The sequence below is a fragment of the Chelmon rostratus genome, chromosome 15 (assembly GCF_017976325.1).
Source record: "Chelmon rostratus isolate fCheRos1 chromosome 15, fCheRos1.pri, whole genome shotgun sequence".
Classification (NCBI taxonomy): Eukaryota; Metazoa; Chordata; class Actinopteri; order Chaetodontiformes; family Chaetodontidae; genus Chelmon; species Chelmon rostratus.
This window is the reverse complement of record NC_055672.1, coordinates 8,923,216-8,949,197: the sequence shown is the minus strand read 5'-3', so window position 1 is coordinate 8,949,197 and position 25,982 is coordinate 8,923,216. Positions and strand designations below refer to the sequence as shown.

General features: G+C 43.3%; 1 protein-coding gene across 3 annotated transcripts; it reads right to left on the bottom strand.

Moving 5' to 3' along the window:
* Window positions 1–5,848: 5,848 nt before the first annotated feature.
* keap1a (kelch-like ECH-associated protein 1a) lies at window positions 5,849–24,222 on the bottom strand. 3 transcript variants are annotated; one of them, XM_041954150.1, is made up of 12 exons: window positions 23,792–24,222; window positions 16,349–17,212; window positions 14,965–15,131; window positions 14,601–14,757; window positions 12,962–13,054; window positions 12,532–12,678; window positions 12,221–12,327; window positions 10,951–11,080; window positions 10,593–10,789; window positions 8,396–8,601; window positions 7,724–7,900; window positions 5,849–6,634 (listed from the first exon to the last, which is right to left on the bottom strand). In XM_041954150.1, the coding sequence occupies exons 2-12, from the start codon at window positions 16,559–16,561 to the stop codon at window positions 6,456–6,458; spliced, it is 1,773 nt and encodes a 590-aa protein (XP_041810084.1). In that variant the 5' UTR covers window positions 16,562–17,212; window positions 23,792–24,222; the 3' UTR covers window positions 5,849–6,455. The 3 variants fall into 3 exon arrangements, with proteins under 3 accessions (XP_041810084.1, XP_041810082.1, XP_041810083.1); XM_041954148.1 differs by having other exon boundaries at window positions 14,932–15,131; window positions 23,792–24,220; XM_041954149.1 differs by lacking the exon at window positions 23,792–24,222 and adding an exon at window positions 18,486–18,605 and having other exon boundaries at window positions 14,932–15,131.
* Between the last annotated feature and the right edge of the window lie 1,760 nt (window positions 24,223–25,982).

Below are 25,982 nucleotides of genomic sequence, written 5' to 3'. Positions count from 1 at the left end.
TGACTTCATTTACTGTTACTGTTACTGTCATTGCTTTTGAAAACCTAGCGATGCTCACTTAATAAAACAACAGCCATCCCTCTGTCCCGACATGTGTGGAAGTGAAAAAAAGCTGGATCATTTAATTTGTTTCATTGGTTCCAAGCCTCATAAATCCTAAGGAGATTATAGAGGTTATGAAGATCACGGAGAGTCACAAAAAGGAAAACAACCACTGAATTCACAAAACGTGTTGCTTAACACGTGAAAGATATTTTACGTTCAGGAAAAGTGCCTGTTAATCCTCATGATAAAAAATTGATAATTTGAGATTTAACATTAAGTAATGCACTCAATCTTGTATCTTTAAATCAGAAAAATAATGAGTAAAACTTATTTATAGAACAGGCCACCTTGGCAACTAGGTACCAAAACATTTTTGTAGTGTGCAACAGTTGGAGCACAGAAATATTGACCTGGTTAATTGGTGCTGACACATTGCAAGAAGTGAGGGAGTGACACACCGGGTCCCAGGGAAACCATAACAGGACCTCATATATTACAGCGTAGATAAGACAGGCTGCATGACGGCAGACTAAACATAAACACTCTGCAGGTATACATTCAGAGCTGAGGAATCTTTCCACTGCTGCAGCACGACAAAGTTGCTAACAGCTGACGCTCAAAGTGGCGCTGGGCTGAAACTCAGCAAGAAGACTCGACACAGATGGTAAAAATACAAACAGCGCTGATTTGAGGACAGACTAGCTAATACTCGCCTCCCTGCTAATATGTACGACATACTGATTTCCATATACTGTACAGTATTACCAATATACGCAACAGTAGCAGCAAAAACAAAGGCAGCATGAGAGATAATCAGTCTTAAGTCCTCATCTAAACTACACCCAGTCTGTCCAATGCCTGCTGGCCCTGGGGATTGTGCTGGAGTTTTAATCCACTTAAAAGCAGAGGACCTCTGCTGCTGTTTCCAAGGGGCTTGACCCATGTTGCATGCGCGCACACACTTATACACACTGACACATGCAAAAAAAAAAAAAAAAACAATCAGCAGTACACACATGGAGGACAAATTCACTTGCTTCTCATAAACAGCCCCCCCCCCCCCCCCCCCCCCCACACACACACACACACACACATACAGTATAGTACAGTTGTAAGGTAAATGCACAAATGGATTGATTGATTGTGCATTGATCTTAGATCTATGCACAAATTTAAAAAGTGTCCTGAGATGTATTGATCATGAAAGTTATAATAACGAGGTTCAGTAGTGTCAGATGTTTGAATGGTCTACCGTTGTAACAGGCACAAAATGAAAACTCTAATTTAAACCTATGTAGGAGGCTGATGGATTGCCAAGGCACAACCTAACGTTGACTGGATTTATTGAAGAGGGGTCAACAGTAATTCCACCATTGTTCAACTCCACTTTCTACTGTAGGTCTGCTACAGTGTGTGTGTGTGTGTGTATGTGAGTGTGTGTGTGTGTGTGTGAGGGAGAAGGAAGTTCTCAACCTTTAATATCACAAGAATTTTAAATGGGATTTGCTCTACTTATTCACTCCGCTGCACTGAAGCAGCTGCAAAATATAAACAACACACAACATTGTTCATATTAATGTGTTGAAAATTAACTGTGATAAAAATGTTTTGTCTTTTTTTTGGTTTGGCAATAAAAAATATTTTTGGCTATGTTTAAATGGTTTATTTTGTGCCACGGACACAATGTCACACTTTTTTTTCTTCTTGCACCAACGTTTGTCGTTATCTAATTTGAAATGTACTAATTCCTTATTCTTGCGGAGGGAGGGCGAACCACTGACTTGAACAGCTGCTTCATGACCCAAAAAACTGTCAGTCTTTCCCTGGAATAAATTGTGGAATATACCATCTTTGGGTACAGGGGGGAGATAGAAACGTGCATTTTCAGGAAAGCGGGTGTCACCAGCAGGCACGTGCGTTTTCGCGACATCACAAACAGTATCACATTATGCTAATCTTGAATTTGTTAAGCATGGCGTGTTAAAACCGCAAAAAAGGGTGAGGATAAGAGATAGTTTCAAGCGCATTTCCCCCATGTTTCGGCGCCATGTTTCTGGAGGACCCATAGTAGAATCAATTCAGCGAGAGGGGAGCTTGAAACCGTCCACTCATGCTTTCCTCCGAGTCTGAGAGAAACACAGTTGAAGTGAACACACAGACCAGTCGGCCGCACTACATGCCCACAACAGACAGGCTCCGATCACGAACGAAAAACAACAGCAGTCTCCCTGCATATAATTACAACAATACTCTACGAAACGCAATGCAAAGATCGCATACAAACTATATGTCACTGCAGGAAAGATGGAGGGATTTGACAATGGTCCTAGATCATCATTAAAAGTGTAAGGTCACCATCAACTCACTGTGGAGTGCACACACACTGTAACTGCCCAAAGAAACATAAGTCCCATTAAAATATATGGACACTTTTATAGTTAGTTTATGTTTCTCCTGTCAAGAAATATTCCTAACACACCGAATTTTAAATTATACACAGGTTATGAATAATTTCGTTTTCAGGGTTATGTTTATCGACTCCACATTTTTCTTTTACCTCTCGTAGATGTTATGAATGCAGACGATACTTTTACCTTCACCAGGCAAGGCGACTGAGAATTGGATGCTTAAGACCCAGGGTAGTGAGCTTCAGCTGCTTCGCGCGCCGTGTGTGCGTGCGTGCGAGCGCGCGCGCGCTCACTCGCATGTACCCGCGTGCGTGTGTTTGCGTCCGCGAGCGCCATAGAGGTCCCACATTCACATGAAACATGTTTCTTTTTTAATTCACCGTATAAACACACAGGAGAAAATAGAAAATTAACAAATAAATAAGAATGATTTGGGATAATTTTGGAAGAGCCAGTGTCACACATTAAATAGCACGTGCAACTGCTTATAAAACTTATGCAATGGTACATGGGGTTGAGAACATTATGCACATATGCTCTGCTTCCCACTCATTTTGCTCATTCATAACAGCTTCACCAGTCTGTCGCTCTTCGCCGATCAGCTCCACTGCAGCGGCTGGACGTGCCTTGCTCAAGGGCGTGTGCTGACAGAGAGGAGGGCAAGGATGCTCATGTAAACTGACACTGTCACACATGTTAGCATCACTGGTAACTCGCAGTCAGTTCAGGGCAGCAACAGCTCTGAGGTTGAAAGAACTCCTGAGCGAGGCGTCGAACCCACACCTGCTGGGTGCGGTGCAGCTGGGTGTTCCCCGGATGTGAGTAAAACAACTTCACATCATTGAGAAAGTCCAACATTTCCTGTAGAAAATGTGAGTTTCGTGTGTTGGCCACAGAGCAGAAAACCGGCATTATTTAGGGTCAGATTAGAGGAAGCGATCTGACCTTTTAACCGCCATCGTGCTGCAACACCTGCTGCAGGCATGTGGGTGAACAGCTGATGCTTACAGAGGGGCTTTACATCAAGTTTCACGTAGTTACGGCGGCTGCAGCGGTTCACCATGACAGCGTTCATGAATCTTCACGTCACGTGACTAAAATGGGTGCAGTATTTGCATGCACGCACAGCACTCGTGTGCATCTGCGTGCATGTAATCCTCATTTGAATGTGTTTGCGCGTGCCTTGTTGAGGGGTGTGCGTCCACGCCACCAGCCCGCTCACCAATGTCACCTTCATGGGTGGCTCCATCGTAGGAGCATCCTTCAGAATGTAACAGATTAGCTTTGCAGGCGGGGATGTTGATGAGGTCATCACTTCCCAAGGTCACACTTACACAAACCTAGCTATAGGCCCACTGGCGTTAAAGCCCCCTCCACCTCTTCAGATCCTATAGAGGCTTGATTCTACCTCCTGCCTGTGTGCAGATCTGAATAAGGCAGAATAAGCCATATCCAACAGGATAAGCCTTATTGTAATACTCAGTGATAGAACAGGCTGCTTTGGCCCCTTCAGGCTTCCTTCGCCCCGTGAACAGACTTGTAAAAGGGCTGGACGGCTCTGTGTTACGGCATACCGCACTGTCACTTATAGCATCTCTAAGCTCCTATGTAGACTTTTTTTAATCCCTAGACGCACCGTTCAGCATGCTGCACAGTTGCAAGCACTGTTACGCAATGATTGATGATCAGATCAGCTCTTTTAGATTATTCCTCCTGTTTAGATTCTATCACTTCTTTCCATGTTTGATTATGATCAGTGTGGCCTGAGCTGGGTGCAAAACGTCCAAGAAATAACGTATGCAAGAAGAACACTCGCTGTCGTACTTTCAGGTCTGAGGCCCGAATTTAGCTCTTGCCCGTCTGCTGGTGTAGCTGTGCGCCAAAGTAATGACTTTGTGACATGATAAAGTCTCTGATTACAGAGCATTATGTTTAGTTTGTGGACAAACATGAGGAATTAAGCAAAAACTGTTATTACAGTTCTTTTAGTTGGCAGCAGCGCCCCTCCGTCCCTGCATCTCTTCCGAGTCCCTCCGCCAACAGTTCCTCTTGGGGTTGTGCAACTGTTCAGCGTTAGTGCAACAAGCGTGCAAAAGATGGACGTGCACAACAGCTACATCTGTATGCGTACTAATTTTCCTCCACTGATTCTCTACGGAAGGCGAATCTCCCCGCTGTACAGTGCTACATCTCTTTCTGTATTCCTCACCCCTCGTGGGACAATGAAGGCATTGAGGCAAATCTGTTTCCACAGCCTGTGAATAAGAGACAGCCAGCTTTGTTTTGCACGAGCGTGCACACACACATATGCCCGTGTGACAGATAGAAAGAACAAATGTGTCTGTGTACGGACACACAAGTATTTGTGTATCCATGCGCAAATGTGTGTGTGCGTGCATGAGTGTGCGATGCCTGCGTCATGCGTACGCCATGTGAGTCACTGGCTCTTGTGTAGTAGTGAGTAAGAGCCCTCCACTCCCTCGTCTGTCTCCATCCTCGCTCTCTGGGGCCCCCGACGCACAACCGGAGCTCTGCTGCTTCCTCCTCTGCCACGACTTCATCCCCGCTCGTCGGCCAACAGGTTGCTCTGTCAATAATGACGCTCACAATGAAATCTGAGAGACGTCCAAAGGGAGACAAACATGCAACCACCATCACCTGCCTATCTATTATTCTAGAGAAGCGGCAAAACAAACATTTCCCCCCTTCATCTGTGTCTCTGTCTTCTCTGTCAGAAATCTCAACATGATGAGACGACTGAGGCTGGATTTGAATAATGGCTCTGTCCAGAAATGTCTTCTTTGGTGGCCTGCTGGGATAATTGCAGGTGAGCCATGAAGGAGAGAACAGCAGTGCAGAGAGAGACAAGTAAACACACAAGTGACGTCTGCGGTTGATGACTAACGCTGTAGTGACTCCAGTACCCTCTGTCTTTCTTCAGGACTGCTGGAATAAAAGGCCAGCTCTAATTATTCTCTCTGAGCCATAAAACGTGGACAAATATTCTTTATCCAAACAGGATATCGCTGCTCATACTGTGCACATTCTGTATTTATATTATTTCAGTAATGTGTCATTGTTTGTCAAGATGTGAACATAGTTAGGGATCTCATTCTTTTGCTTTGTTATTTCTGAGCTGTCAGTGTCGTGGGAGTTCTTTCATGGTGCTTTTAAAAAAAAAAAAAGCAGAAATAAGGTTTTTCTGTTGCGGTGTGCAGCTGTTTTTTGGACTTATTCCACCATCTAGTGGTACTGCATGTGCTGTTACATATTGGAGGCTGCAGCTGTAATAACTGAGATCACAAGAGGTCAGTAAAAACACATCTGTCTTTACTTATCGGTGCATATGAGTAAAACGTGAATTACAACAGTAAACATACGGTGCAGAAATGAAATATTTCACACACTTGATTAACTTTATTTATAACATATATAACATAAAATATGGTGAATGCACAAAAAATAATAATACAGTTCAAACAAATGGCAGTTTTGAGTGAAACTATATTGGCACAAAATAAAGAAAACACAGAAAAGTGCTCATTAACACACAGTCAGAGGTAGAGATGCAACACCAAGAGAGGAATTAGAAATAAGGACACTGAAGGATATTTAAACTTTGTGAAGTTAGAAAAAAATTGAACACTGAGAGATTAGAAACAGCAGTGGAATTACATTAATTAATTAAATAGTTCCATCGTGTGAGATTACATGTGTAGCACCTTGTTCTCTGCCAGGTCACCGTCATGCTGCCAGTTTGTCTGCATCACTCGCTCCCCTGGCAGATGTAGAATTATCATTCGTCCTCTTCAGCGTTTCCGTACAAACTATACCAGCAGTGCTTGGCGCTGCGACACAAGCGAGGTCCATCAGGTCGGGGATATGCAACAAGTTTCCACACTGGAATGTTTTTTGTTTTGAACTTAATGCACTTTACTCTGTCTTGAAAAGCAGCACCACTTACAGCCGCATTCAACACTTGAGGCTCGAGCAGATTTCGTCCTACGTGGCTCCGTCCTCGTCCTCCTCCTGCACCGGCAGGTTGCCGGGACAGGGCTCCATGGTAACAGCGACGCCCATGCCGCTGCGTCCAACGGGCATGTCGGTGACGCACGTCCACTCGTTTCTCTCTGGGCAGTAACATTCAACACTGGACAGGAAGCCTTGCTGGTTAAAACCTCCTGGAGGGACACACACACACACACACACACGTGTTTAATGAAGCTGTTAATAAACCAACTAGGGAACTGCTCAACAGTTGTGTCAATGAATAATTAAATTCAGTCATTCTGTCTTTACGCAATTTATTTTTCAGTTTACAAATGGATTCATTTTTTTTAACATTTCAGGCTACTTTTAGGTTTTGGCTCGATTTTATTGACTAAAGTGCTATTTGTTATTTCTTCCCAATCTGACATTTAATTTGCCTGCTGCTCGTCGGTTCATTCTTAACATCTGACCCATACTGAACCACTCTATTTAATTAACACAGAGTCACTGAGCCACTTTAGAAATCAAACAGAGAACAGCCCACACTGTGGTAACAGACAATCTCACTGGCCACCCCCCCGACCTAATTGTCGACTAATTTATCAGAATAATTCAATTACTAAACAAGACAGCGTTATTATTGCCTCTACATGAGGGACATTTTGACATATACATGAGGTCATACATGTCTATTCTAGTATAGACTGATGGAACTTTTCATTTATAAAACAAAGACATAGTAAACATTTGTGGCCGTGATGGCACACTCTGCCCAGAAAACATGGAGTCGTCATATTAGTTACACCGATAAGAGCAATGTGCTTGAGCTCTTCATCGGGCTCATGAGAGCTCACCTACTAATTACTGATGGCACACAAAACAGGCCCGACTCAAACAATCAACAGCGATCGATACAAAGCGTCATCAAAAACTGTATACGAAACACCCCGGGGCGACGCACACAAAGGAAATAATTAGTGGGGAAAAAAGATAAAACTGCTAAATCAACACAAAGATTAGATCAAATAATGTAAAATTAAATCTAATGAAAAGAAAATGAATGAAAAAAGAGAACAGTAAACAAACAAAAAATTTATTAAAAGAAGAAGCGCCTGATGAGCCCAGTGAAGCCAAACATGCTGCTCTTAGTAAAGGATGATTGATCATGTATTTTTGTGTGTGTGATCACTCCCACAAACACATGCTGTGTGCAAAGCTTCTTCATTTAACTCATGTCTGAACCTTCAGTCTCTTATATGTTGATTAATGACGGGACTGACCGAGGACAAAGATGCGTCCCTGGTGGACTGTGACTCCATGTGCACTGCGGCAGTACTGCATGGAGGCCCTGGGTTCCCACTGGTTCCTGGTTATGTTGTAACGCTCCACGGAACACAGCTGGCTCCGCCCGTCGTACCCTCCTATCGCGTACAGGTACGAGTTCACGCACACCAGTCCTGCAAACACAGACACAGAGGGAACTTAAAGGGATAGTTCCATATTTTGCAAAATGGCTGTATCTATGAAGCTGGAACCAGCAGCTGATTAGCTTAGCTTAGCATAAAAACTGAAAACAGGGAGAAGTAGCTGTCTGCAGCTAATATAATATGCTGCCCAGCACATATAAAGCTCACTAATGCTATTTGTTTAATCCACATAAAATCTAGTGTAAAAACTTTTTTCCAGACCTTATGCTAAGCTAAGATAACTAGCAGACATGAAAGAGAGATCGATCTTTTCGTCAAACTCTCACACACGCACACATTCAGATATTACTGCAAGTGAGAACACTGGTAAACACAAGCATGCACACACACAATTAAAAACCCTTATTTGGACTGAACTAAATCAAACATCAACATGTTCTCACTTTGTTTGACTAAATCTCATAAAGACTGGAGCACACACACACACACACACACACACACACACACACATACTCACACACTCACCCAGTCCACTGCGTATAGTGTTCATAGGTGCCAGCTGGTGCCAGGTGTTAGTGTCAGGCTGGTATTTCTCAGCAGTGTTCCAGCGGTTCTGCCCGTCATATCCACCCACCACATACAGAGCCCCCCCACACGCCGCCACTCCTGCACCCAGACGAGCCACCGTCATCGGGCAAACAAAGGACCAGCGATTAGACTCTGGATCCCACCTGCAAAACAAACAGCAGCTGTGAGGTGCATGTAGTCAATGTAGTGACAATCTGGTGATAATTCCTAATTAATTGACATATTACTCAGTTAATATAATCAAATTGGTTTATCAGTGCTGTAAAACATTAAATGGTTCAGAGGGCAGAGGCTGAGTACAGCATCCTTCTCAATCTAGATGAGCCAGTCAAGTTTAAGTGGATTAGGTTAAGCTGGCAACCATGTTTGGCAACTATTGACAAGCTTTATTTGAAGCCAAAGAGGTTGTAACACCGCTGAGAGCAGACAGAGACAAGAAAGTCCACATGACTCTGTAGTCCAACAGACATCTCTGAATACTTAAATTGTTAGGTTTTCAGTCTATGCCCGCGGTGTCTTTGAAAAGAGAAAAAAACATTGACTTTTAAGGTTTTAAAGGAAAGGCTTGACTTTTTTTTTTTTCCAAAATAAGCTTATTCTCTTTGTTGCTGAGAGTTAGATGAGAAGATTGATACCACACTCATGTCTGTCTCAAATATGAAGCCACAGTTAGGTTGTCTTAGCTTAGCATAAAAGTCTGCTAAAGCTGACTAATTATCAGCCATATCTTGTTTGTTTTTCCATACAAAGATGAAACTGTAAAATGAGTTGTGTTTTATGGTGGGTGTCATGCGCCAGACTATTTATTGGCCAGATACAGTGATTTACTTCCTCTGAAGCCACAACATGATAGCTGTACACTGAGTTTTAGAGCTGCTGGCTTGGTGAACTTTTCAACTTTGGGCAGAGTCAGGTTAGCTGCTAAGCTAAACTAGCTACCGCCGAGCTGCAGCTTCACATTTAACTGACAGACATGAGGTTGGTATCAAGCTTCTTGGCAAGATTATGAGCATATCTCTCAAACTGTTCTTTCAGTACTGGAAACTTTGTGAGGTCTAACAACAGCAGCCTAGAAGTGAATCATGATGAGGCAGGTTGGGCTGCATGTTCGCTGTCTGGTTAATGATTAAAAAGTTGTTGGCTGTGTTCTCGGCACTGGGTGTATTCCAGCTGTAAACTGCTGATAGGAGGGTGCTTGATATTACATCAGCTGCCCTCAAACATTGACAAAGTGCCCTTGAGAAAAGCAACGAGTCCAGGCCACTTCTAGAGTCACTGTGCTGACACTGACCCTGTGCTCTGAACCCTGAAATTACTACATGCTGCAGGACAAATTTCAATGATAAACAATAACACACAATCTGAATTTAGCACACTGGAGCCATTGAGAGGAGGCACAGCTCCCTGTTGAATGTCTCACATGTTGCTCGGATTCATTTGGGAAGCATCCTCAGCAGCGGAGCCTTTTTCTGCCAGCCATTGTTAGCGTAATCTCCTTTGATGTGTTTCACATTGAATTTTCATTTCAACAGTTTTATCAGCTTTCATTATATTTAGCAGCTTCTCGTGAAAAGACTTCCAAGTGGCGTCTGATGAGTTCTAATAATTCTCTTGTGGCGAGCATCTTTTAGAAATCTATACCTTTCAATATAAAAAGCGAGCGAGGTTGCATTTGAAGCATGGCTCTTCTGATATGGGAAAAAAGCTAATAGCGTCAAAAGAAACTGTCATTTGTTATTAACTGATTGAACCTGATTTGTAACAGTATTGAAACTCCTCCCTGCTCGGCAGCAACAAGATGTAAAGCATTCCCGACCAGATCGGCATTCCTGGGAGGTGTGTCTCGACATGTTTTGAAAGAGATCTTGTTGTTGTCTAATTAGGCCAAGAGGAATACCTGCAAACTTCTCGACTGCTCTTTAGGTTGAATGGCAACTATTCATTTCAAATCTCTCGCGCTATCATCCACACTTACGCTGAGGTATATTCTCAGAATGTGCATACAGGGGAGGAAATCCATGCTCATTACATTCATTCTAAATAATATGCCATTAAAATCAAATTACGTCTCGAGTGCCTGGTTAAATATATAAATCCACACACAAAATGAATGATCTCCTCAGACATGCCTCACCTCTCCACCGTGTTGTGATGCGTGGAGCCCTGGGAGCCTCCGATAGCATAGATGCAGCCGTCCACCACGCCCACCCCGACCCTGTTCCTGGGGATGTTGAGGGAGGCTCGCTGGCTCCACTGGTTGGTCATCGGGTTGTAGCAGCACAGGGAGCTGGACTCTGTGTTGTTATGAAGCGACAGGTTCCTGCCTCCAACCTGGATTCACAAAAAGGGGGATCGGATCGTCGTGCTCATCTCTTTTACTTGTCAAAACAGACAGTTCAATCAGGATCGACAGGTAGAAGCCGACAGGTGAGAAAAAGAATATTTTACAATGACATGTCATTTGGCGATTTCATGTAACTGGTGCAACTTACAGTGTAGAACAGTCCAAACAGTGCACAAGCTCCCAGGCCGCTGCACGGAGACCCCATGTCTGCCAGTTTTAGCCAGACATTCCCTCTGGGATCATACGCCTCCATGGAGGCCAGTGAATGCTGCTGGTATCTGAACAGAGAGAAGGAAACGGTGAGGGGGGAATTCATGCTAGATGTTCTCTTGAGACGCATTCTTTAAAAAAAGCACATGGAAGTGGACAGAAAGACCCACAAGAAAAGGCCAGTGGCTTAATTTGCTGATACATGTATCTGTGCACAGAGGGGCTTGAGAGGTAAGTAGTAGTAAGTAATCTCCCCCACGTCAGTCAAAAACACATCATACACTCTAATGCTGGGCGTTTACATCAGCCTTTTTCCAAATTACTTAAAGGACCAGTGTGCAGGATTTAGTGGCATCTAGTGGTGACGTTCCCGCATCCCCTTGCCTCCCCCTACCCTATCGTGGCTGCCAAAAAAACCTGGAAAATGTGAAAGGCAGTCTCCAAAGCCAGTGTTCGGTTTGTCCATTTTGAGCTGCTGTAGAAACATAGTGGTGCAACATGGTGGACTCCATAGTGGTCCAAATAAGACCTGCTCCTTCTCTAGATATAAGGAGCTCATTCTAAGGCAATGAAAACACAATGATTCTTATTTTCAGGTGATTACACACGAATGAAAACATACTTGTGAATATTATATTCCATTTCTGCTATATTCTGCCAATAGATCCAACTAAATCTTACACAATGGACCTTTAAATTAAGGAATAGTATAGTGCAAGCAGCACAGCATTAATGGTAGACCAATGCCTGTAACTATGGTTAGAAACCCAACTGTGCTTAATGACAGTGGAAAATAACAAACAGCATTCCACTATATAAAAAGGGATTCCAGAAAAGGAGGGTGCACACATGAGCCCAGAAAGCCCATCCATAAGGAAGACAGATGGATCACCTCGTAGCAGCCACCAGGTGGCAGAATGGGACACTTTCTGGACCCATGCAGTGTTTTGCATCTAATCAATAGAGTCAGCCATTGTCAAATATTTGTTTTGATGAAAACAAGTACACACAAGTTTAAGCGGACAGTGAACGCTGTATGTATGCAGTGAACACTGTTCACTCATAAACATCAGTTTCTAATAATCAATATCACAAATAGGTCCCAACATGATTGTTATGACCTAAAGAGTGTCTTCCAATAAGTGTGTAAAAGGTAATGCGTTGCAGAACAGATCACTGTCGCTGAGGAAACTGTATGAGATAAGTACCCGCCGGCCACATATATGAGCTGAGTTCCACGGTTAGGTGCAGGAGGAAGCTTCCTCAGTGTCATATCCTGGAAGATTTTAGACAGGAAGTCCTTGCATGAATTGGCCTGGAGTATAAAGAAAGTGCAGAAAATTTAAACCAGTTGAGCAGGTAACTGATGAATATTGAAAAAAAAAAAAAAAGACTTTGAATATACGTATCACAGGTTTTACTGACATAAACACCAATGAAGAACTTTAGTTAATCTTTGTGAGTACAAATCTCATATGTCCGTTCATTTCCACCAGGAGAAAACGAGGCTGGAGCTTACCTTGCTGAGGATGGGGCAGGACAGGAGCTGGTTCTTCAGGAACTTAGGAGGCAGGGCGTAGATGTGAACCGCATTCAGGAGGGCATGTAGATACTGGGCTCTACCCTCCATATCCCAGCGGACCCAGTCTGTGCAGGCTTTATACACCTGGTGTGGATTTATTCAGACATATCAATGTGTGGTTTCTCATTTACATGTAGATGTACTTGGACTAACAGCGTTTGTGCAGAGTTCTTCAGGGATGCTGAACTTTTTTAGCATGAGATGACTGTTGTGTGACACACATGGTAACAAACCCACAGGTCTTCTGTCTTTACAGACCAGATTTAAAGGCTGAATGTCAATTACTGTAAGTTTCCCTGACTTCTACCTTTTTCTGTGACTGTGGTAAAACTGTTAAGTTTGAATAAGTTCTTTTAAACCCACACACCTCAGACTCACAGAGCACCTTCAGACTGTCCTGGCTGATGAGCTCCAGCAGCTGGCAGTGAGAGAGACTGAAGAACTCATCTTCTTTAGTCACCTAAGACAGAAGGACGCAACAGTACACAAGAGCACAGTCAGATAACAGCAAATTAACTACTGGATGTTCACATTTTAGTCCTTTTTTCTGATTTAATTTCTCACATGGAGATCTTTTCAAGTAGTATCCAGTAAATGACAGAGTTAGGTAGGTAGGAAGGTGTTAGAGCCAGGAAACTACTGTAGACAAGACGCCAACACAGAGAGCGCATTCACACGCTAACTAAGGTAGTTTCCATCATTTCACGACACAACATAAAGTACTGCTACTGTGATGCAACCACATGCAGCCGAGTGTGACCGAGAGCGAGATCAGTGGTCTTTGCAGCTGCACACATGAGCACAGCATGTATGTGGCTTATTCAGTATGACAGATAGAGAGCAGGGAGATTAGATGTGCTGCAAAGGCAGGACTAATTAGCTACGTATAAAAAAAATGCACATCAGCTTGAATGTTCTGTAGCTTCTATGGGGACTTCATTGTCAGATTTCTCTAAGCTCTCCGTCGGTTTCTTTGTACTACAATGCATTTATCTTCACAGCCTGTCAGAGGTCTCTCCTTGTTCAGATTTAATGCCACGGACATCCGGAAAAACAACCACATGGGTGCAGCATTGTACAAGATCAACTAAAGAGCTCTCTGAGGGCGATGCCATGTGCAACCCTGATTCCAAAAAAGTTGGGACGCTGCATAAAACGTAAATAAAGAAAGAATCAATCATCTGCAAACAAACTGTGTTTACCGACAAAAGTTTTACAAAGTGTTCCTGAGTGAACCTCGCTCCATCCTCGCTTCTGAATGACTGAGCCTTTCCAGGATGCTCCTTTCATACCCAATCATGATCCTATCACCAATCAACCTGTTTACCTGTGGAATGTTCCAAACAGGTGTTTTTGGAGCGTTCCACAACTTTCTCAGTCTATTGTTGCTCCTGTCCCAACTTGTTTGAAAAGTGTTGCTGCATCAATTTCAGAATAAGCAGATATTTACAAAAATCAATCAAGTTGATGAGGTCAAACATCAAATATACTGTCTCTGCACTGTTTTCAGGTGAGTATATGTCAAAAAGGAATAGCAGATTATCACATTCTGTTTTATTTATGTTTTACACATTTTGGAATCAGGGTTGTGAATGCATCTTCCTGCGTGACACAGAGTTGCGGAATTTGCTTGAGTGTCTTAGATACTGAAGAAAAATGCTGTATGTCACACGTTTTACATAAAGTAAAGCAGAAATGACAGCAGAATGAGTTTCACTGAAAACATTTTGACCTAGTCTGACACACCGGATGTCGACTGTGGGTTTAAGGTAGGCCTTTCCGCTATCTGCCTGCTAGTTTTCAAAATCCTCATCGCTACGGGAAACAACAACAACAACAACCTCCGAACCAGCAACCTACATGCTGATCTATGCTGATAATGGTAAGTCACCATAACCCTAACCTAACACAGCGCTGTGGAGGCTGGCCATGCAAGACTACATTTGACTTGACTTGACCGTATTTCAAAGGAAAACAGGCCAGCTTGTGCTTTATTTGCACCTCACCTGACTGAAGTGTGTATTGATGTACTCTCGACTCTGCTGGTGCAGCTCTGAGCAGCCGATCTCCTCAGCAAAGCGGGCGATGCCGATGACATTCGCAGGCTCCAGGTGCTTGGTGAGGAAATCACAGCATGTCTTGGCCACGTCCTCCATCTGATACCTTGCAGAGAACAACAACAAAATTCATTACCTCTTGGATCTTCTCCACCTAAACGTATGATTCAGATGTTATTTTAACTTTAATCCTGTAAGCTAGGCAGTGTGTCAGAATAAAGAAGTCAAGCCTGTGTCTGTATTCAGATTTCATCTGTTTTCAGTGCTGCTGTTTGTTTACCTCATAGCAGCCAACAGAAGGTGCAACACGTACTTCTCTCCCACTGTGATGTGGGAGGTGTAGGCAAAGTCTATAAGCTTTCCCACCACCTGGGGGCAGACGTCACGCAGGGTGACCTCTGAGGCGCAACACTCTTTGAAGCTGCTGGTGAACATGGCTCTGAAGTAGGGGCTGCAGGAGGCCAGTACCACCCTGTGCACCTGGATAAAAGATGTATTTGATGATACAGACACTATAGTCTATAGTCCCTTTACTTTACAATGAACAGCCCTCCTCTATGGAGCCCTGGAAATGACTACATGTAGTAAAAGGTTATCCATTTTTTATTGACTGACCAATTGTTTTACCCTGTTTTCAGGAGCTAATGCATTTTATCTGGCAAGTCTATGTTAACAAAGCTAGCAAGCTAATGCATAGATACCATGCTTTTATCCTCAACTTTATCCTCATTTTCAAATTCATGTCTCATGTCTTTGACTAGTGTGTGTGTGTGTGTGTGTGTGTGTGTGTGTGTGTGTGTGTGTGTAGAAGAAAATTACAAAGCTTTATGTGTACTTTTATCTGACGGTGTACCAGTACAGTACCAATGTTTACAACCCTCATTCCAACAAAGTTTTTACGCTGTGTTAAACATAAATAAAACAGAATGTGATAATCTGCTAATCCTCTTTGTGCTGTTTCAGTTGAGTAGATGTCAAAGACAATATATTTATTGTTTTACCTCGTCAACCTCATTGATTTTTGTGAATATATGCAATGTACACAAGTTGTAACGGGAGCAACAAAAGACTGGGAAAGTTGTGGAACGCTCCAAAAACACCTGTTTGGAACATTCCACAGGTAAACAGGTTGATTGGTAACAGGTGATAGTATCATGACTGTCTATAAAAGGAGCATCCTGGAAAGGCTCAGTCGCTCACAAGCGACGATGGCGCGAAGTTCACTACTTTGTGAATACATGATTGTATAAAGGATGTTACTACATGGGCTCTGGAACACTTTGTTAAACTGTCGTGGGTAAAAATAGTTTGTTTGCAGATGATTGCATTCTGTTTTTATTCAAGCAGCCTCCTAAATGTTTTAGGTACAAGGAAACACAGTGTGAAGTGAGGGAGTAAAGGAGTAACAATCTGGGAACTTAAACAGAATTTACACTGCAGTATACTATATTATAGGTACTGGCTCACGGTTCGTACATAAAATTACACTGCTAATTGTCAAGAAATATACTAGAATTATACCATGGAACTTTTTATTGATGCTGTATTTTTGATCTGTTTGATAACCTTTCACTACATTTAGTCAGTTTCAGGGATCCATACTCTGCTACTAGTACTTTATAAAGTTGGATTCTTTCAAACATCCCACAACATGGCACAAGCTGCGTTCAGATGGTTGAATTTGGAGGGCGCCTCACCTTGAAGTCCACTGTCCTGTCTTTGTTTGCGACATGCAGCACCAGGTCACACAGCATCTCCTGCCGTCTGAATTCCTCCATGACTTTGAGGCATCTGGAAGCGTGGGTCTCCACCGTGTAGTCCAGATACCCGGACCCATGCATGGAGGGGACCGCGATGGCCGAGAAATCAGAGTCACGCGTGGGACGTTTCTTCCTCATGGGGCAATGCATTCTGGGAGAGAAGTCCTTCAGATCTTTTCGATAAATTACCTGTTCAGTCTTACAGTCTTGTGCAGTTCAAAAAGTGAAGTTCTTATCCCATAGGGGTCAGACGATCAACAGAGGAAATTCCTTTGGTCTTTGATTCATCCGTGTAAAGGCTCCAGTGAGCAGATGTCCTCAGTTCCTCCATTTTGGCTGAAGTTTAACAAAAAAAATCCATTCAGAAAGGAGACAAGAACTTAGGGAAGTGAGCAGTTTATTATCCATTGGTGATCCCAGCCACACAGAGCGAGCAGTCCAGAGAAAAAGCCAGTTGCTACATGAAATCCGTTCAGCTCATATGTTTCTCTGCACAAACACGGCGGGTAAACAAACTCGCAGCCTGGTCCCTCATCCACAGACCTAGGCTCCAACATGACTGACAGCCTCTGAATCAGGTTCAGACACTTCCCAAAGTCAAACCACGTTCATTAAACAGCTGCTGGTCCAGACTTTTCAGGTTTCAGGGTTTTGAAAGTAATCCATTCTGACATCTCACAGAGTCCTCTGCAATTTAGAGCTCGACAGGAGGAGAGGAAGCGGCCGGCAAGTGTGTGTAACTGCTCAATCACATGTGTCCTGGCAGGGATTTCTTGAAGCACTTCTGTTGTGATGCTTATCCTGCAAAAAGAGAAGAAACAGGTTACAACAGATGGCAGACGTTTAGTGGCTCGTAAGAAAGCTAATGGAATCATGTGAATATGTCGTTTTTCCCTTGTGTAAGTGTGTGTGTGGGTGTGCGAGTGTCACACACTCAAGGTTTCACTTCCTTGCAGCTGAAATAGACAAGACACTTTCAGTTGACTTGCTTTATGCCACAGCTTTTGCCCACGGAAACGCTCTTTATGAGCACTTATAGCAGTAAAATATAATCAGGAATTAACGTTCTACCATTTTTATGCTATTTCATTTCTTCAGAGATGCTTAAAGAGATATATTTTAGTGTCAGGCCTCATATGGAAACTAAATGAGGTACAGAAAGTAAGAAATTCAGCATTTGCAGACGGACTCACAACAGTCAAATGAATGAGCCCAGAACAGAGGAGATGTCAGTGTTTTATACACACTGAGTTACACATTATCTTGAACTGGTGGAAAACAGAGTCATTCGGGCCGTCTTTTCTTGTCGTATGTCCTTGGACGTGGAGCAAGACACTAACAGCTTGCTGCAGAGACATAAAATGTATTTGAAGAAGTAGGAGAACGTACGGTTCCTTCACATTTTCTGCTTGGTCACTGTGACAAAGTGCAAAAGTATACGTGGTCTAGAAATGTCCATTAGAGGCAATTCTGGCAAAATGGTATCCTAACCCAACAGCATGGCCTTTTTGAACGTGTTCATTTAAAGGGTTCATCTTTATAGCATTTATTCTGATGAACCAGAAACTTTTTATCAGTACAAGCTGCAACTATTTGCCCATTAATCAATGAGCTGATTGAAAGAAAAGTAATCTTCAACTGTACTGACACTCTCTTATCCAACACCTTTAAGCAAAACACATTTTAATGGTACCAAGTTCACATATGTGAGAACTTGCTGCTTTTCTTGGTTTAACTACCTGTAATAAAATGAACATTTTTGAGTTTTGGACCTGTGATGAAGTCATCTTGTGTTCTAGGTCAACGTGAAGGGCAGTTTTCATTGTTTTACAGACCAAATGATTCATCGGTGAATCCTCGCCGAGCTGGTTCAGCCCATCAACAATAAACTTAAGAAGTACTTGTCAGTCAGGAGCAGTTAAAACTCTTTTTCCGTCCTCCAAACAGGAGACTATTAACAGACACTCAAAGCGTGTGAGTCACAGAGGAGTGACTGAGAGAGCTGGCTGAAAAACATACACAGAAGACACATTCACGCTATCTAAAGCAACTCAAGATATGAACGAATTCCTACCAGACACCAGAAGCTGTCGCCGAGCAAACACTCCACTGTTTCCTGAAATCACATTCACTATGTCCCTGTTTCTTTTCTGGGCAAGTAGTAAAACCACTCCCTGGCGTGGCAGCAGGATGGTGTCATGAAGCAGCTCATCCCTGTGCTGACTGGAACCTGTTTGACTGTCGATCTGAGCTCTATATATGTCGAGAAAACAACACGGCAATAACAATTATCCGCCTGTGACTAAACAGGGAAGCAGCGACTTAAAGGATTTCAAACACTCCTTATAGTGACTTTTCTGATTCGACCTCAAGGAATGTATTTCTGCATTCATTGACAGTAACCATATAGCTAGAAAAGGTGAGCAAATAACAGGTGTAAGTAAACTGAGATGAGTTTCAGTGAAAGATCTTTATCATTTCCCTCAGGTTGCAGCACTGGAACTGGGTTTAATGCAATTACTGTGTATGGGTATAAATGCTGCACCTATCTCTAATAATGTGCTAATTAAGAGTCTCATTAGATTCTTGTCAATTAATAAGCCCATCAGCGCAAGTGGAACACTCCCAGCAGTTAGCATACAGGTAGGGCAGATAAAGTAACACTTTGCAGATAAAACAAATTTTAAAGACCCTGCCAATAAAAATGTAGTTTTTAGCCTTGTTAACGTAAACTTGTTTATGTGCGACAAGACTTATCAAATGCAAAATAAGCAGTCACCACCACGGCTGAGCACTTCTGCTTTGGAACTGCAGTGTACAAAAGCATGTTTTTAGATTCATAGGTCCACACATACCAAATGAAGGCAACAGTTACAGTTCTCAGCTATTTTAAGGCCTGGAGTTTTTTTTTTCATAGAAGCGTCTAAATATATCACTGAACTTTTAGTTTTAGTTTTGGTTTCCATTCAACAGCTCAGGTGTGCACTATCAATGCCAGGTGCTTTTTGTGTGAAACTGTAGAACGACTTCAGTATAATTCGACTTTAAGCAGAAGTTAGCTTTGACCCCACCAGTTGTGATGAAAGCAACACAAACAGGTGGGTGAAAAGTAACACATAAAACTGGTAGTAAACGGAATTGTTAAGATTATTCTTGTTTTTATTAAAAATGTTTTGTTAATACAGAATTGCAAACTTATTAGGTCTTTTATCTTATTAAAACAGTGTGAACAGTGTGAATGTAAAATTACACGTTTCATTTGCTGCATTACAAACATAAATTCTCTTCCTCTCTTCACAGTTGTGACGGATATATTGCTCTGTGCCCTCAGCGCATGCCTCATGGGACCAGTGCAAACACAAAGACACTGTGCCTGTATTTCTCCAGGCACGGATGAGCTGAATATCTGTTTGATTTGGTTCCTCTTTTATTCTCACAGCTCTTTTCAAATTGCACTTTGGTGGTGGACAACACAAATGAATGTTAACAGCGTACATTATTGTTAACCGACCTGTGCTGCTCCATGGATTATGTAGCTATATACTGAGTTTCCCAATATAATACAGAGGAAAATGTAATGACAATCTTGTTTTGGCGATGTGCTGGAAGTCATTAAACATCACAATTTTTGAATGGAGTTTGGTGTGTGGTTCTCTTCGAATAGAGGGGCTACGTGGGGATTCTTAGCATATTCTGCTGGTGCAATATGACACACACGTGCTTTAATAATAAACGTGCTGTAACACACGCAGTATGGCTGCATTAGTACATTACTGTAGAGGGAGGAAAGAAACATCTGATGATGACTATGACGCATGACACCATAAACTCCAGAAAAAGAAAGAGACCACTTAAAGTCACAGCCAGGAAACGTAAACTTATCTTAGTGTAAAGATTAGAAGCAGGGAAATTATGGAATGATGCTTCTTCAAAGATACACATAAACCTCTCGTGACCCTACGCAGAGAAGGGTGCTATGGGTAACTGCAGCTTGCAGGCAAACAAAAAACACTTCATGTGGTTATAAAAGAGAAATCCACTCCCACTTCTACCAACAACCCCCGAACATGTCCGTCTGCAGAAGCTTAAATCCACCAAAATCCCACTGAGTAACACACAATGTTTAATAGGTTTAATATGCACAACAGTGTAAACACGGTGGATGTATGTTTGTGGCTTCATATTTACTGCACAGATGTGAGAGTGCTATCAGGCTTCTCATCTAACTCTCAGCAAGAAGGCAAATGAAGCACACAGCATGTTGTCATTTCTGCACTGCAATTATATTTAGTGATTATATCGGCCAGTTGGGCTCGACTAATGAACGACCATGCAAGCTGTTAGCTTTCAGCTGCCTGAGAGGGTCTGCATCTCTAAGCTTTAAGCCTCACATGATCAAAAGGCATCTAGAAATGCGGAGGTCATAAAGATCCAGCAGACACACTGTACTTGTCAAAAGCATGTAGCCGCTAGTTTGTGAGTGTAAATATCTCCACATACCTGTACAGCTATTTATCATTTAAACTTTTGGAATATTTACATTGAATTTTGCTTGAGAATTACCAACAAATTCCTGAAATATAGGATGTTTGAACTTGTAGCTGCTGAATATCGGAACGTAAGAAGCCTCTGCATGCCGGAGTGTCACCCGCTGCTGCAGCTTTAAGCAGAACAAATCAGCGAGACGTGACTTAGGCTGTGCTGCCTGGTAGCTACAGTGCTTTTATCTGTGTAGAAACTCAAAGAATCGACAACAGGAGATCCATTTTAGCAGCAAAGAGACAAAACCCTGATGTCAAAACCACTCTGACCCTTTGAGAAAAGCAGTAAAACTCACAGCGCCTGGCGGCAGTTTAATATATACCCGTCATTTGCCCTCCTGCACCGCCAGCATCGATCAGACACTGCTTTCCCTCAATTTTTGTGTGTGTGTTTTCCCGAGCAAAGCAGGACAGGGTTACTGGCGGTTTGGAGTGCAGCTTTGCAGAGTTGCACAATCAAATCTGTTCAGCCTCGAGCCCTTTTTTTCTGCCGGTCATATGACCAAAAGTGTGAGGCAGCGAGGGAGGGAGGGCGATTCGGAGAACAGGGAGATTCTGAGGGCAACACGCAGCGACTACGGGAGGGAAAAACAAAGAGGGAGAGGAGTAAAGAAAAACGACATTTAGCTGAGGGAAGATTTAAGAGGGGGAGATCAGTTCAAGGAGGGACTGAGAGAAGGGAAGTGAGAGTCATTAATACAGTACAACGGCTCAGGTCTCCATAAAGGGCCATTGTGTTTGCATATATTAGCCTGTCCTGCCCTCCAGATCAGGCTTTAAGGGGGTTAACAGTGAATTACTGTGTAAACACAGGGCCACAGGATAGCTTGGCTACTATATAAAGCATTGCTCAAGAGTGGAGGAACACTGTGAGAACACTGTGACACTTGTTCTGGCCAGTTTATTGATTTCAGTTGGTTTGGTAATGCTTGTTTGACCGAGGTCCCTGACGGTTAGCGTCACAGGTGGTGGTGCTGTTCAGATCCGTCAGATTTACTCCTCAGCTGGCTGTTTGGAAGTGAGAGGAAGAGCATGCACTCTACTGCAGCCTCGCTGACAAAAATGTGTCTCGACTCAGAGGCTTTAACTCAAATCTGCTGCATTCGTCAGGTTAACCTGACGGACTGAAGCTGAAGCTGAAGTCACTGTAACTGATGGTTCTTTCATCAAGACTGTTTGCTTTTCATAAACAGGCCCAGCTCTGAGCAGAATATCTGAGAAGAAACAGAGTCAGCGAGAGGGAGAGTTAACCATTGACAGGCGACCTCTTGTTGGCAGATGGTCTGGAAACACGTCAGCCTGTGCAGTCAGCTTTGGACCTGAGCATGCAACACACTGCAGGACGTTGTATAAGAAGCGAAGACACCCGCGCTCAACCTTTGCTGTCGGAAAAGTGCTGAGCTGCAGCGACCGCACGCCTTTTACAATGTGTTGCAACAGCGGTGACATAAGCCTATCTGCCATGACATCTTTCAGCTGCCCTGATGGCTGACGGAGGTCAAAGGCTGCTCCCTAAGAAGACACGAGCACCACAGGAGCACTGTAAATGTAACATCTCAGGGATTCATTAAAGAGTCAGAATCCAACTGCTGTGACCTACAACAGCACTTGAGAACGAACAAATGGAGCACAATGCTGCCTCCTGACCACAAACTCACCGTATCAGAAACACTATATATACAGCGAGCCCACTTATCACTAAACAAAGAATATATATTGTTATCTGTGGTGCAATGTTTGCCCACATAAACATTTGGGAAAACGCTGAACAGTGCTGACGCTTGCAGCAGAAAAAACAGACCTCATGGCGCTCCACAGCTTTGCAGTGCGTGTCCATTCTTGCAGCTCACCATCATTTGCATGTAAATTTATTTCATCTTTATGATGACTGATTTTCCCGCAGAGATTGAATGAGTGATTTTATTGTGCTGAAACTATTGATTATTCAGCTGGTTGACTGAGTTGCAGCTATGCTGATAATTGATTGATCATTGAAGTTACTTTTCATGCAAAAATTACAAAACTGTGATGGTTCCCAAACATGAGAATAAGTGAATTAGAATAAGATTGAGTATTTGAAGACGTCACCTTGTAAAATCTGTGATGTTAGACTAAAAAATCAAAAATAGAAATAGAAATAGAAAATGAGTGAAAAGATCAAGCAGCGCTGAGAATAATCGCTAATTTCAGCAATAACTGCACCTTCTTAGGCTGCAAATAACGGTTATTTGTCATTATAAATGATCATATGATTATTTTTTGACTAATCAATTAATAATAATAGTTTAATAATAATGATAGTGAAAAGGGTCACAGGTACACGCTCATGAAATCAGATTTACAATATAATGAAGGGAAAATCAGCAAAGCGTCACATTTCAGAAGCTGCAACCAGACAAGTTTTGGCATTTTATCTTGAAGAACGAATTTAACGAATAATCGATAATCAGAACTGTCGTCGATTCGTTTTCTCTGATCGATTATCGATTACCTGACTAATTGTTTCCTCTTACACTGTAATTTTGATGCGGGTGTTTATGAAACTGTTCACACACACAATGGACAATGAGCACAAAGTTTCAATTCCCCTCCAGGAGTCTGCGCACTGCTGAGGAAATATACCCAATGGGCGACAACAACACGATAAATTACCGGATATGTTCGAGGCTCCTGTCTAGAAACGCTGCGACGTGGTGGGAAGTAACACAACAAATGTCGAGAGCGCAGCTGGAAGATCACAAACGATCGACGGCCAGCTCTGAATATCGCAGTGATTTCTCCAAAGGGCGCGTCCACTCGGCCACTTTTCTGACGTTCAAACAGCTGCAGATTAACTCACCTGAAGCGACAACTCCACGACAGCTGTTAAAACCCCACCATCGCACGAGAGCACCAGCTCGCGCGAATCACTTCGGGGAGTTTTACGCACGATCTCGCCCGCCAGCAGGAGGTCTTCCCCGACCGAGGCTCGTCACGTCCTGCGCGGAAACCAGCAGCAGCGACTCATTGTGCACACCGAAGGCTAAAATGCGCGGAGCTGCGAGCGTCGCTGCTGTTCTGCGTCCCCGCGGGCACACGTCCAAAGGCGGCGGCGGCGGCGGAGGTGGTGGTGGTGCTGGTGCTGGTGGTGCTGGTGGCGGGGAGGAATTTGTTCCCCAACATGACTCTGCAACTCTCCAGCACACTGCGCGGCCAGTACGCATGCACAGAGACCTACATGGCAACAAGTCAGGAGCAGCATTCCGCAAACTGAAACTGAACCTCGGCCAGGGCAGGACGCAGGCACCGATTACACAACTGTGACACTGCTGAAACACGGATCCCAGCGAGAAAACTCCCCGTATGCATCCACCCACACCCACACCCACTCAGGAGAGCAGGCCTCAGAGGAAACCCGCAGCACTCCCAGACCAAGTTTGCCTGATGATTCATGGAGGAATAAAACTTCTGCCCCGATGAATCACGTTGGCTGAGGGTGATGTTTTACCTTTCAGCCAACAGCAAAGCCTATGAGAGCATGTCCAACACTTATCTCAATGACACTATAGCAGCTGATAAGACGGTGAGAGGCTGGAGATACAGTAAATCATAACCCTAACCCCATCAAAGTAGATAAAAAAGAGCATCATGTCATGTCAAGTAATCTAATTTCGGACCAATAAACAGAAAAAAGTGCAAATAAAACATGCATATTTACTTGGAATTAGACCAAACCTCGTGGAAATGTCCCTGGTAATTATTAGTCCTCGTGTTCAGCCGTTCAGTAAAGATCAGGCTTTGTCCAGCTCTTGCAGTGGTGGAGAACAAATCTGATGGAGGAGCCAGTGCAGTCTGCCAGGTGGTGATAGAGCTCTGTTTCCTAATAAACACAGCTGGGGAGATTGTGGCAGCTGTTTATGCAACCTCTCCAGTACTTTGGCTAACTGCTTTCCAACAAGAGAAACAGTAGTGCAGTACTACTGGAGGAAGGAAGCGCCGGCATCCGCTCGCTGCGGTTCTTATCGTCCATGTTTCCCGTCTGTTGAGGTTTAGCAGGTGTGTGATGGCACCTGTAAGGTAGCAGCTCGGCCACAATCCATTCAGTGTTTTTTTAGCTTGACAGAGGAGTTTATTCTTTCCTCCTGCTCCTCTTGCATCGAGGGGGGGGATCTCCAGGTGTCACCGGACCACTAGACCTCCTCAGGGTGTCCTCCTGCTCTGTCCTGCCTGGAAATCCCCCACAGGGAGGCGGTCAGGGCGACACCTGCACTCTACCTGAAGCGTGTGATGAGCAATTCTTAACTTTAACTAGCTTCTTCTGTTTGCTCAGTCATGCACTGAGCTGATTTAACAGGAAAGTTCACCCTCAGTTTTGGAACAATAGTTTGAAAAAACTCCAAAACCCCAAAACTAAAACTCTGTCTGGTGATAAAGACCATGAGCTGCAGCTGAAAGCCCGGAAAGAGCCTGTAAGAGCTTGAGTTGAGGTTGTTTTGTATATATTTGAAGGCCAAGAATAAATTTCCACACTCATAATTGCTGTCCAATTAAAACCACATATGTCCAGATTTGGAGGTTTTTATATTTCCTTTTATGGGAGAAGATTTTGCTGAAGATAAATAAACTATTTAAAAACCAATTGGACGCTCACGGGAAGTTGATATTTTGGAGATACGTGGTTTTCAGGCTTTCATCTACAGTCTGAATTCCTCCTCTGACGTTTGACTGGTCTCAGTGAATGAGTTTGTTTGCCTGCCTGGCAGTCAGTGTACACACAGAACTGCCTTAAGAAAGACATAAATTTAAATGGATTATTCTGAAGAAAAAACAAGCTTAATGGCTTATTTCTATTGTGTTTGCCTGTATGATCCTTTTGTCCCTAAGATACATAAACCCCTCCACTCGGATTAACCGGCCTCCCTCCCTCGCCTCGTATCTTTTTCCATTTGGGACCACAATCTTATGTAATCAAGCGCAGCCAGACCTCAGGAGTGCCTTGACATCCTGTCCGTGGATATCTTAAACAACAGGAGAGGTGACACCCTTGGCAG